This window comes from Leptonychotes weddellii, chromosome X (assembly GCF_054177405.1).
Source record: "Leptonychotes weddellii isolate Sample4059 chromosome X, ASM5417740v2, whole genome shotgun sequence".
Taxonomy (NCBI): Eukaryota; Metazoa; Chordata; class Mammalia; order Carnivora; family Phocidae; genus Leptonychotes; species Leptonychotes weddellii.
Genome location: NC_138385.1, coordinates 46,432,682 through 46,447,065, shown reverse-complemented (window position 1 = coordinate 46,447,065; position 14,384 = coordinate 46,432,682). Strand labels below are relative to the sequence as shown.

The window sequence follows — 14,384 nt, the reverse complement described above, 5'->3', positions numbered from 1 at the left end:
TGCTGATATTAAAAGGAGGTTTCATATCCTTCTAAACACCTGCTCCTCTTCTTTAGCATAGTCTGTGTTAAGCTAATGCCTGTGCTTTGCCACTGATGATCATGAGACTGTGATTCCAATTTCCTTTGGAAGCTGGTCTTACAGCATGTGATTTGAATATTAGGACTATATGATAGAGGTTATCAAGTTAGTGAATGGCTGGCCTACAAATCGTATTTAATTTCTAGCACTTAACATTTCTAATTAAAGGTCTGGAAGCAACTATTTTAATATTTCTGCACTTCAATTTTCCTTCCTGTAATATATATCTCACTTTCTTTACACTTGTTTCTGTGTTTACAATTCTTCTGATTGAGTCTATATCAGAAAACAGTTTATGTTAATGTATGTCATGTTAGCTCCTCATTTTAATTCAGGTAGACTCAATTGTCATTTGTTAATAAGCCCATTTGTTAACTAATTGAATCAGAATAAGCCACTGATACCTAGTTTAAAAAGTCTGTGGGTCCATCTGAATTTTTTGTTTTCCAATGATTGAGTCCCTTGCATCAGGTGGTTTTTAAGGTTTATAATCTAATGGGGAGAGACAAACAATAAACAGAATTAATAGTTTAATAATTTTTATTAAACATTTAAATAGACAAAAAGAACTCAGGTACTATTTTGAAAACATGGTTTTGCAGATTTTGTTTTATACTCTGTAAGACCCGGGTTCCTGAGTCACAGCAAGAATGGAAACTACATATAATGATTTGAATTTTCCTACATTCTCTGTTTAATATTTTAATAGTAGATGTTTTGTTATGCAATATGTTTGTTTCTAATTTTTCAGGTTCTTTAGAAGAACTATGTGGGATGCAGACAACAGTAATTGAGTGCATTTTACCTAATATGTATTTTTATCATACAGCACTCTACTTGTGTTTCTTTCAATGCTCATAAACTCAAATAAATACAGCATTTAGTGTACTTATTTATATACTTAATGTTTGCCTAGTCAGATAATGTTGAACATTAGAAAGAAATAAAAACCTCGGATTCCTATAATAGACTTAAACATTCAATGTTTTTTATTTGGGCCAGCATCCAATGGTGTGCCTGTAAACCAGATCTCCAAAAAAAAAAAAAAAAAAAAAAAAAACCCAAAACAAGACAAAATAAAAGAAAAACTCTGACTTATACCATTTTCCAATTTCTGTGTTGTATATATTTCCATCATGGCTGATTTCAAGTTACAATCATTTTAACACCTGGCTCACAAAATTACTGAATATTTAGCAATTGGCCTTAGTTTGAACAGGCCCCAAAATAACACTTTCCTTTTAAAGCATTATATGAAATATGAAATGTTTATCAAATCAAACACTTCATGCCAATCTCCCTTCATAACCATTAAACAAAACAAAAATTTTCAAACTAGTTTACCACTAATTTCTATTTCTTTTTTTTAAAGATTTTTATTTATTTATTTATTTGAGAGAGAGTGCAAAGAGAGCACAAGCAGGGGGAGCAGCAAAGGGAGAGGGAGAAGTAGGCTCCCCGCTGAGCAGGGAGCCTGATGCTGGGCTCAATCCCAGGGCCCTGGGACCACGACCTGAGCAGAAAGCAGACACTTAACTGACTGAGCCACCCAGACCCAGGTGCCCCTTCAGAATAACATAACATGTTAACAAAAAGTTTGAGAAAACTCTATAAAAATTAATGAATAAGTAGTTTGTTTCTCAATGGAAATTATACTGCCTTAACATAGATTGATGTCAAATTGAAAGGAACATGATTGCATTTGGGCCTTTTTCTTCTACCAATGTATAAATATTTCTACCTCAGTGTGAGAAATGTTTGGTAATCGAGGTGTGGATTCCTGTAAATGCCCTCAAATAGTGAAAACTAACACAGAGAAGAATAGACATGACTGTCTATTCACCACAGCTGTCATCTTTTTTTAATTTTCTTTTCACAGGTAGGAGAGAAAACCATAGATTTTTAGGGATTTGAGAAGTGATATTATATATAAATTGCTTATAGTTTAATAAATTTCCCTATCTCCATGGATGTAAACTATGTAACCATTGTAATTAACAATGGGTTTTATTTTTTAAGATTTTATTTATTTGAGAGACTGTGAGAGAGCAAGCATGAGTGGGGGGAGGGGAAGAGGGAGAGGGAGAAACAGACTCACTGCTGAGCAGGGAGCCCAAGCATGGCTTGATCCCAGGATCCCCAGGATCATGACCTGAGCTGGGGGCGGACACTTAATGGACTGAGCCACCCAGGCACCCAACCATGAGTTTTAGATGCATAGAATATATTTACTATAGCAACACTGTTCACTACAGTAACCACTAGCCACATGTGGCTATTTCAATTTAAATGAATTAAAGAAATGAAAACTTCAGTTGTTCTGTTGCAACTAGCCACATTTCAAGTGCTCAATAGTCACGTGTCACTTGTGGCTACTACAAGTATAGAACATTGCATCATTGCAGAAAATTTTATTGGATAGCACTGTTTTAGAGCATTAAGTAGGGTGGACAAAAAGTCATGAATCGCTGGTAATCTTTGGGAAAAAAGATAATACAGACTAAAAAATCAGTAAGTATATTGCAATTAACCTTGCAGTTAGCCAAAAAAAGACAGTTATTGCTGAATATTGGCTTATTAAGTTATTATTGTCATCATTTTTTGTTGGAAAAAGGGCAAGAACACAGAATTCAATGATTTCACAAGATTTAATATGTGCAAAGGACTGTGTCACATTGCTTTGTCAAAAACACAAAAATGAAACAGACATAAGATCACCCTCAAAAATATTATAGAATTATATACTGTTTCTGGCTAGAACCATCATAGTTTGTTAGTGAAGTTAAATGAATTAAGAAGCAGATTTCACTGCTTGACTCATTTAGCATAATCCCCTCCAATTCTATCCATGTCGATGCAAATGGTGAGTATTCATCCTTTCTGATGGCTGAGTAATATTCCATTGTATATATGCACCACATCTTCTTTATCCAATCCATCTGTTGAAGGACATCTCAGCTCCTTTCACAGTTTGGCTATTGTGGCCATTGCTGCTAAGAACATTGGGGTGCATGTGCCTCTTCTTTTCACTACATCTGTATCTTTGGAGTAAATACCCAGTAGGGCAACTGCTGGGGCATAGAGTATCTCTATTTTTAACTTTTTGAGGAACCTCCATACTGTTTTCCAAAGTGGCTGTACCAATTTGCCTTCCCACCAATAGTGTAAGAGGGTTCCCCTTTCTCCACATCCTCTCCAATATTTGTTGTTTCCTGTCTTGTTAATTTTTGCCATTCTAACTGGTGTAAGGTGGTATCTCAATGTGGTTTTGATTTGAATTTCCCTGATGGCTAATGATGTTGAACATTTTTTCATGTGTCTGTTAGCCATTTGTATGTCTTCGATTATCATATGGTTTCTTTTTTTTAATATTTTATTTATTCACTTGAGGCACAGAGATACAGAGAGAGAGCATGAGCAGGGGGAGAGGGAGAAGCAGGCTCCCAGCTGAGCCAGGAGCCTGATGTGGGGCTCAATCCCAAGATGCTGGGATCATGAAATGAGCCAAAGGCAGACGCTCAACCATCTGAGCTACCCAGGCACCCCTATGGTTTCACTTATATGTGGAACATAAGGAATAGCATGGAGGACATTAGGAGAAGGAAAGGAAAATGAAGGGGGGGAATTGGAGGGGGAGAAGAACCATGAGAGACTGTGGACTCCGAGAAACAAACTGAGGATTTCAGAGGGGAAGAGGGTGGGGGACGGGTTAACTTGGTGATGGGTATTAAGGAGGGCACATATTGCAATGAACACTGGGTATTATATGCAAGCGATGAATCATGGAACACTACATCAAAAAATAGTGAAGTACTGTATGGTGACTAACAACATAATTTTTTAAAAAGATGTTATGTGTTAGCTGAGGCTACAGTCATCTCAAGGCTCAAATTGGGAAGGACCCACTTCACTCACATGGCTGTTGCTGGCCTCAAAGATTGACTTTTAAAAGTCTCTTGATAGGGCATCCTCTCTATATGGCAGCCAGCTTCTCCCAGAATGAACAATCCAAGAGATAGTAAGGGAGAACACACAAGACAGAAATCACTATTTTATAACTTAATCTCAAAAAGAACATGCCATTGTTTCTGCCATATTCATTTTCTTAGAAACAATTCAGTAAACCCAGCCCACACTCAAGGGGAAAGGATTACACAAAGGCAGGAATACTAGCAGGCAGTGACCACTGAGCATCGTCTTGGAAACTGCCTACCACACATGCTATCTACTAAAACTGAACAAAAGGTGTACCCTATAACCCAACAACTTCATTTCTAGGTATGACATTACAAAAATGCATGTATTTGTATACCAGAAAAATATGTACAAAAATGTTCACAGCTGCATTATGCATAGTGGACAAAAACTAGTAACAACCCAATGTCTATTGGAATGAATAAATCGATCATGATCTATTCACGCAGTGGAATACTACACATTAAAGAAAATGAAGGAACTACTGTTATATGCAATTATAAAGATGAATTTCATAAATATAATGTATAAAATAGCAAGTCCTGGCACATAAGAGTGCATAACACATATAAAGTTCAAATAGAAGACTAGTCTATGGTGTTAGAAGTCAGAATAAGTGATTATGGTTGGAGAAGAAAGGGGCTAGTGACTGGAAGTTAGCATGTGGGAGCCTTCTGGAGTGCTGGTAGTATTTAGTTTCTTAACCTGGATTGTGTTATATGGCTGAGTTCACTTTGTGAAAGTTTGTACATTAATGTTTTGTGTACTTTTGTGTATATATTTTATATTTAATTACACAGTATTAATAAAAGAGGAAGCATGTCAAAAAAAGAAAAAAAAAAGCAGATTGGAGGCAGTATGGCCTAATGGGTAGGAGCATGGGCTCTGAAGTCAGACTGCCTTCCTGTATTTAAGTTTTGGTTCCACCATTCCTTGTTATATGACTTTAGGCAAATTAATCTACCTGTATCTCAGTTAGCCTCATCTTCCAGTGAATTGGTGAGAGTAATTATATCTACCTCATAGTGTTAACATGAGACTAAATGAGACAAAGCTTGTCAACACACTTAGAACACTGTTTAGCATTTAGTAGTCAGTATATATTAGCAAATATTATTCTATTTTATTATGTTTTATACTCAAGGATCCATATAGAAATACTAATAAGTAGAAACCAATATCATGGCCAAGAGCTAGCCTGAGAAAGAAGTAACTTCCCTTATATACATTCTTCTGTATAACTTTTAATAGCAGAACCAAGGGTTCCCCCACCATTAGATGCATTTACAGGTATTGGGCCCTCCCTCTACAGAGCATTTGTTCACCTGTCATGGCTGATTTGATCTCCATGCAGGGAAAAAAAAAAAAAAAGTCAGGGATCTGGTGAGGACTGGAGAGGAGTGTCTATTCTAATACCAAAATTGATCTGATTTGTATTTTATTTTATATCATCTTTGAATGTATATGTGTGGATTATTTAGTCTTTAGTTTGAACTATGAACATTTACATCCCATGTGAAAATACTGATAGACCTTCATTCCATCCCCAATAGGTACATTAGACACTAAAAAATGTTTGTTGCATGAATGAGTTAAAAATTATGATTCATTGGATATTAAACTTTGGGGAGTATTTCTAACATAAATGATCATTAGTGATACAGAGTTTAATTCCAAAACTTGAAAAGACATTACAGGTTGCAAACAAATGTTTTCTTGTTGTTGTTTTGTTTTGTTTTTTTGGGTTTTTGTTTTATTTTGTTTTTGTTTTTGTCAAAAATTAGTTTGGGAATATTGTTACTCCAAGCACATATTCTTTAGTTCCACCTCAGATTCCTTTACTATTGGCTCAGCTAGTAGCATTTGTATCTAATAACTAATATAGGTATAGCAGGAACTGGAAATTGCATTATGATCATTAGGCTTGCAAGGCTATTTATCCTTCAGTTATATTACTGAGTGTGGCAAAATCCTGAGAGTAAAATGGGTAAAATACCTGACTGGTATGAAAATCTATTTCCTATTTGACAGTTAAGTACCTTATTTTTTTGTGGGAAGCTTTTTTAAAGTTTTTATTTTAATTACAGTTAATTAACAGTGTTATATTAATTTCAGGTGTACAGTATAGTGATTCAACAATTCCATACATCATAGGATACTTTGTAATATCAGTGTGCCATAGTTTTTTCTGATAACAAATTTGAGAAATTTAAGTAGGAAGCTGTTATTTGGCTGTTTACCAGTACTATCTGATTAGCTCTGCTTTTTGTTTGGCCGAGCAGCTGGCAATTGGTAGGAAGTGGTCACAAGGCAGTGGCATTAACATGTGAACATCTGGTATTAAAGTTAATCAACACAGAGAGGGTTTTTATGATAATTTAAATCCACTGAAAAAAATCACTAGTTGTGTCTTTATTTTAAATTCTATACCTGAGACTAATATTCCACTTTAACTAACTGGAATTTAAATAAAACTTGAAAAAGAAAAACAATGCTCTATGGAAAGACAAAGCAATTACTGTCTTTTAGAACATAAGATGAAGATGCATTGAGTGAGAACTGAGGTGTGTGTGTGTGTGTGTGTGTGTGTGTGTGTGTGTGTGTGTGTTTGTTTGGGTGGATGGCCGAGGTCCAAGCCCAAAACATAATTTGGAAGCCTTGTATTTTCCCACTGAACTATCCATTTTTCCACTCGAGGGCATTTGCAAGTTATGAACAGATATTATGACTGATTCTCTTAAGCTGTCAGCCTCTTCCAGAACAAGTTGATCTCATTGAAGATGTGAAAGGGTCCTTTGCCCTAATATAACATAGATCACATGAAGGGTATGCCTATGATTTTGGACTGTTTCATGGTTACATGTTCCAGATGCATCCCCAATCTGCCTATTTTTTTTTAATTCATGAAAAACCTGCCATATTTGTTTATGTTAACTTTAATAAAATTGTAAATTGGTGATTGTGGAACACAGACTAAATCTTTTTTTATAATAAGGATTTATTTGTTTATTCATTTTAGAGAGAGAGCATGAGCAGGGGTAGGGGCAGAGGGAGAGGGAGAGAGAATCCACAGATTCCCTGCTAAGCACGGAGCCTAATACGGGGCTTGATCCCAGGACCCCAAGATCATGATCTGAGCCCAAACCAAGAGTTGGGCACTTAACTGGCTGAGCCATCCAGGCACCCCCACAGACTAATTCTTAAACTGATTTATAAAGATCCTTAAGTTGTCAAGTTTCCAATATTATTCAGAAACCAAATTTGGGCCTCATATTTTTCCTCAGGAATAGTAGTAACCCAAGTTAGCAGCAACAATGAATAAACTTTTCATTTCCCTGTCCCTGATTTTATTATTAAAGTCTGTCAAGTTACAATCTGTTCTGTTTCTGCAGAACTCTGGTGACAGTAAGAAGGAGCACATCAATTTAATATGAAATATCAAGACAAATGCATGGATAAAATATCTAGCACTCAGACAAACTTCCAAAAGCCACTCCTCAGTAGTGAAATGCCATTAAATCCTTTAGGAACTCATTAATAGATTAGCATTTGGAAGCATAATTACAGTGAGAGTTGAATTCCAATTAAAAATAAAAAGACAAATTATATAATACATAATCACACTGAATACTTGATAATAATATAATAAAATGTCAGAGGTAACAATTTAACATTGATTGATACCGTTGTTAGTAAAAGGCAACTACACACATGTACACATACATATAAATACATGTTTAATATGCATTTATTAGTACTTCATACATTCCATGTATACCACCATATTTCCAAGGACATAAAGGAATATATTGAGATGAAATAAAGGATCTGCATGAAAATGGGCAGAGTTGATACTTTACTGCCAATAAACTAAATCCTAAACCAAATTGACTGTGTTAAACCTTGTGTAAAACTGAATTTTCTAAGCATTGACCCTATTTTTTATTAAGGTTCAAGTGTACTTTCAAATGATTTAATATGATGAATGTCTCCTTTGACCATTTGTGATATATACCTCCCAAAAGGGGAAAAGTATGATGAAAGAGGGGATAGTATGTACTAATTAATAACATTTTCTGTAATGTTTCTTTCATTTTAGGCGTAAGCCTTGAACTATACATATATGCTAGAATCTGAGTTATTATTACAGATAATTTTACTAATTGCAGGGGAAATGGGGATTTGATTGGGTAAGTATGTATCAATTTTGGAAATGTCTCCCCTTTGCTACTTTGAATCTGGAAAAGACCTGTAGTGTTTCAGAAGAGCTACAGCTGTTGTCAATGGGCCCAAATGAAATACATGAAGTGTAACAGGGTTGTAAAATCATAAATGCCAAATAAAATTAAGTCATCAATGACTAAAAATGATTTGGGTTTTAGAGTTGCAATTTTCCTTTTTAAATACCCCTATTGATTTGTTGCAAATACTGTTAACCCTGTATTTGGCAAATGATGAGGACGTTATCACTTGTGTTCTCATTTGTAATAAAACACATTAACTTGCTGTGAAATTTTAACTAGGCTGAGACACAACAGTAGCCACCTAATGAACCAAAGCACATTGCAGTTAAATAGCTAAATAGATGCATACTCATTATAGGGATGAAAAATGGATCTGTTTACTTGCAAAGAATAAATTGTTCATAGAACTATTAATTATTTAAGAGAAATTAAACATTCCCAGCTCTACACAGATATATATATATATATTTTTAAACCCACCTAACTCTTAATCAATATAAGGCACTGAACTTACATAATACAGTTTACATGGTGAAAAAAGTCTGACCTCTGTGATGCCATAGGAAAACAATAACAATGAACTGAACCTTGATTGAATTTGGAAAATGCAGGCAATGAAATCTTAAAGCAGATATATTACTTTATGCAAAATGTTACTGTCACTCTAAATCATGTTTTTTTTAATTGTTATGTTAGTCACCATACAGTACTTCATTATAAATCATTTTTTCAAAGTTAGTTTATTGTTTCACTTAATATGGTGTTGAAAATGTCAAAGAAGGAGTTGAAGAGTAAGTTATTTGAATTAATATTATTTGATCTTTAACTAATTTAAGTATTTGGGGGGATCTTCCTTTATAGTATTGTATTTTTTCTCATTTTCATAGCATTTTTCTATTTGTGTAGATGTCCTTTCAACTTTTAAAAAAAAATTCAAAATGAGCTTTCATTTTTTATTAGGCAGAGTGGACAAGAGCAAGTATCATTGTCAGTTGGATTCTCTTGTTTTTCCAAACCATCAATTTTATGAAACAATTTAAAAATTTTCCATTTTTATTATGGCAGCATATATTGCTGTGTGTATGATTCCTGTTTGTCACCATACAGTGATTTTTTTGCTCAGTTCTATTTTTGTCTAGTAACTGCTGTACTTTGTCCCTGTCCATTCATTCAGATGCCCATGAAACCTAAATGTAGTTCATTGAATTACATATTTTTTCAACAAATTTTCAATGTTACAATTCAAAGACAAACACTGAATGTTCTACACTTTATATACATATTTTGGCATAGAATCGTTGAGGACAGTGAAAGCCAAAAAAAAAAATTTTTTTTGACCTTATATATAAAAATCCTTGCATTGGTGTGTGTTTGTGTACATATACTATTTAAAGAATTTATTTTTGATCATGACAGTTTAAGTTGAATTTCACAATGAACTACTAGTCTTCTCAGAAAGTAAAAGAATGTGGTACAAAGGCTGTATATACCTTGCTGTCTATCCCCATACCATCACTCCGGAATACAAGTGTAATTATTTAGAAAATAAAAACTTGGTGGGCGCCTGGGTGGCTCAGTTGGTTAAGCGACTGCCTTCGGCTCAGGTCATGATCCTGGAGTCCCGGGATCGAGTCCCGAATCGGGCTCCCTGCTCGACAGGGAGTCTGCTTCTCCCTCTGACCCTCCTCCCCTCATGCTCTCTGTCTCTCATTCTCTCTGTCTCAAATAAGTAAATAAAATCTTAAAAAAAAAAAAAAAAAAGAAAAGAAAAACTTGGTTCTTTTCTTCTGCTTTGCTTATATGTTTCTTTTTATTTTGTACTGTACATGTAGTGTTACAGCTAGATATTTATCTGTATAGTAAATATAAATGAAATGTATATTTCTATGTCTTAAAACATTTGTTTTTGAGGTATGACAACAGTTATAGAGCCTTTAAAGTGTAACATAAATTTATTATAATTATCAGTATTTAATTAGGATATAATATTGCAGCTAATATACTCAAAGTCTACTATTCATTTTATTAAAATTATCGGATGTTAATTATATGTTAAACAATAATATAAAACACCATTTAAAAACAAAACTATATTGATGATTGTATTAGTATTTTATTTCTACTATAACAAAATATGACATAGTGGCTTAAAACAATGCAAATTTATTTTCTTATGGTTCTGTAGGTCAGATGTCTAACATAGACACCACTGAGCTAAAATCAAGGTGTTGGCAGGGCTGCATTTCTTTCTGTAGCTTCCAGGGATGAATCTATTTCCTTGCTTTTCCACCTTCTAGAAGCCACCCACATTTCTTGCCTCCTGGTTCCCTTCATCCATCTTCAAAGCCAGAAAGGTTACATTTCTCTGATTATTCTCCCATAATATCTTCCTCTGACCTTCCCTTTCTGCCTCTAAGTGTAATTTATCTATATCAACGTTCTCAAACACATCTGAAAAATCCATTTACCATGTGATGTAACATATTCACATGTGATGCAACATATTCATAGGTCTCAGTCATTAGGATGTGGAGTGGCCATTTTGGGGGCCACTATTCTGCCTGCCACTATTCTGCCTGCTACAATGATAGACATTGCAAAATGTTAACTTCTGCTAATGAAATAATAAGCTTTAACTCTCATGCTATTACTTTTGTATTTAAACAAACAACAGTTTTCTTTAGGGAATTTATAAATTTTAGGCCTCTCATGCAAAATCAATGTGAAAATGTACAAGTACTTATTTGAAAAACTAATTCTTAATGTTATGATGATTAGAATACTGATGTTGTAATTACAGATAATTAGAATATTTAAGAAATTTATTATGGATGAACTAAATATTTTATAGAACAAACATTCTCTGTCCCAGCATGTCTATTACCCTGTCACATTTATTGCATATATGCATAAACATAGCAATTTGGTTCTTCTAGTGATTGAATTAATTGAATGATTGTTAGATTTATTCATCAAGTTGTGATGTATAAACATAGTGAATAATTTCAGAGTTTTATAGCAATATTCATAATCACAAAAGTCTTGAGGACTATAACAGTTACTGTAAAGGTATGTAAAATAAATGTTTTATTTTTATTCAAATTCATTATTTAAAACTATAAAAATCTAAATAATACTAAGCAATTGTTATTGACAGGTTTTAGTGTTAGTTTGGAAAACCTATCATTGTGTCCTGTGACTACCAAACCATTTTGCTGGCAGAATTCAACATAAATTCCTAAGGTCTGATAGAGTGCATGTATATTGTTTCCATAGTTTCCATAATTTTTATTTGTGCAGAAAGACTCAATATTTACCAGATGCCACTACGTGTGAGTTTTATTCCTAGGTTTTCAAGTGTTTACTTTTGGAAGATCTTCTTAGAGAGTAGGATCACCCTCCAGGCTTTGGCATATACTTTATATAAATTTAAGAGTTTACAATAATAGTAATCTTCACTGCACACGTATGTTCATAATTCTTCCTGAATTTTCTAGGAAAGGAAATGGAAACTAACCTTTCTTGAACCTCTAACATATATCCAGCATGGCACTGAGCCCTTTCACGTTCTCTTATTTAGCCCTCATAATATCCCATTAATTTTACAAGAACAAAAAATATGTATTTGTCTAAAGATACACGTTTAAGACCAAGTATCACGAACATGCATGCTTTTGGGATAACTGAGAGGTCAACATTTCAAATATTATGGACTCAACCAACATGAAAAACTTGGTGAACAGATGACATTTACTGTTGTGTTTCCTTGTGTCAGGAACGGATCCCAGAGAGTCCTTCTCCTGTTCCCTCTCTGGAAGAGAATCATCATATTAGGAGTCAGACTTCCTCCCACCCCAGCAGCAGTGTGTCCAGCTCTCCCTCTCAGATGGATCACCATTCAGAGAGGATGGGTAAGTATCTCATCTAAAACAAAGAATTAAAAGATATCCTTTTGGGAATTTCTTCATTAGTCAATAGAAAAGGGAGAGCTGGGGGGTTGATGCCTCCTTAATAAAAATGACTTTTTGAAGTGGTCATTTTTTTAGTGCTGAATCAATATGAACAACAAAATGAAACTTAAAGTGTTAGAAGTTTCTTCTCTGAAAGGGTCTTCATTTACTGTGTCACTGGATTTCATCAGAACAATATGATGGGATTTTTGTAGACTATATGTTAGTTCAACATATTGATATTTAACAGTTCACATGAAGAAATACACTTGTTACATTCACAGCATCTTTGAATAATGAAAGATAAAATATCTTTTAAACAGTTGATCATTTAAGAGTGATTAAAAAGTGAATCAAGATATAATTTGCTACAATCTCAATAATTTGGATCAAAAATATTTAATATTTTCCCTTTCTTTATTTTTTTATTATCTCAGAAGCCTTACACTATAGACACTATTCCAGAAAGACTATAATGGTATTGTCAGTGATGTGGCATATTGGAGACTTGAATCTAGCCATAGTTCTGGCACTGAGTAGCTATGAGACCTTGGGTATGTCACTTAACCATCATGAGTTTCTTTACCTAATATATGGAAATAATTACTGCCATGCCTAATGCACTGGATTTTTGTGAGGTCAAATGAAATAATACGTGGGAAAACACTTCAGAAGTTTAAAGTGCTAAGGAAATGTGAGGAATAAGCACTCTTATTGTCTATGTGGCTTTACCTTGATTGTTTATTATTCCTTGCTGTCTGATTTTACTCAGGTATACAGATGTTACCAAGTGCATTCAGTTGTAACAAATTCTCATCTAGTATATAATAATTATGAACTAAATGAGATAGGTAAAATCTTTATTAATCTTTTGTATCTACACAATCCAATTTCTTAAATATCCATTTCCTTTAGGAAAAATGATTTCTGTTCCTCTTTTAGTCTTACTCTATAAAATTGTTCTTTATATGAACGCTAAGTTTTTATACACCATAATAGTGATTGCTTTAAGCCTCTCCAAAATAATGTTTTTTTGTTTTTTGTTTTTTTGTTTTTTTTGTGGGGAGGAGAGGAATTTGAGGGATTAGCAGAGGTGTTAGTTTCTGAATTTGTGCTGGGGAAGGATGAAGATTATTTCTCCCTTCTGGAAATTCATCCAAGTCTCATTTAGCCTGTCAATATTATATATTGTTTGTGGCTCATAGTAAGCGCAATGAGTCTCAAATCTGGCACCCATTATAATCACTTGTGGAACATTTACAGATATGAATGCCCAGGTTACATGCTCAGAGTCTGATTTACCTCGTCTGGAATAGAGCCTGGCAGCACTGCTTTGTTTTGATTTTCAGTGTCTCCTCATGATATTCTAACGTGCAACCAGAGTTAAGAACCACTGAGCTAGAACTTGAGGTTAATGCCCTAAGGGAGTAAGTTCAATTCCTGGAAGAGGTGATGGGTCTTCTAGCTTTACTTTATCACAGCTTTTGGGACACAGACTACCTGGTTGTTACAACTGTGTGCAACTGATTTAAGGGAGTCTGAGCAAGAAAAGCAGATAGAGCCAGATACCATTAACGAATCAAGAAACCAAAACACACATTATTCTGTCAGGATAATCTTTGTATTAATGAGGGGTGGGGGAGAGAGAAAAGGGAGAGAGAGAATTATTTATTGAGGGCTGGCTAAGAGCAGAACACATAGGGAAATATACTATGTGATAGATATATTTTAAGGGAATAGTATCTTACACTTAGAAATAAAATCAAATATTTCTAAAACAATATAATATTCTAAAAAATATATCAACCACATAAAACATTTCTAATTCCACTGGCAGTAATTAGGCTGTCTATGCATATTCCCAGGTGTCCAAGCATGATTGTGAGATTGTCTAAAACAAAAAAAGAAAAAAAGTTTGAGGATTTTTGGTTTAAAGTGACCATATTTTATTTATAGAGCAATATAATGTATTTTTTTATTTTTTATTATTATGTTATGTTAATCACCATACATTACATCATTAGTTTTTGATGTAGTGTTCCATGATTCATTGTTTGCGTATAACACCCAGTGCTCCATGCAGAACGTGCCCTCTTTAATACCCATCAGACTAACCCATCCCCCCACCCCCTCC

The 14,384-nt window shown here is 34.2% G+C and overlaps 1 protein-coding gene across 4 annotated transcripts in view; it reads left to right on the top strand.

Moving 5' to 3' along the window:
* Positions 1 to 12,090: 12,090 nt before the first annotated feature.
* Positions 12,091 to 14,384, top strand: part of DACH2 (dachshund family transcription factor 2) — a 121,074-nt gene continuing 118,780 nt past the window's right edge. For all 4 annotated transcript variants that reach the window (XM_081808566.1, XM_081808563.1, XM_081808564.1 and 1 more), the window contains exon 1: positions 12,091 to 12,211. In XM_081808566.1, the coding sequence (XP_081664692.1) occupies positions 12,187 to 12,211 (25 nt within the window). In that variant the 5' untranslated portion in view covers positions 12,091 to 12,186. The remainder of the gene's footprint in view (positions 12,212 to 14,384) is intronic.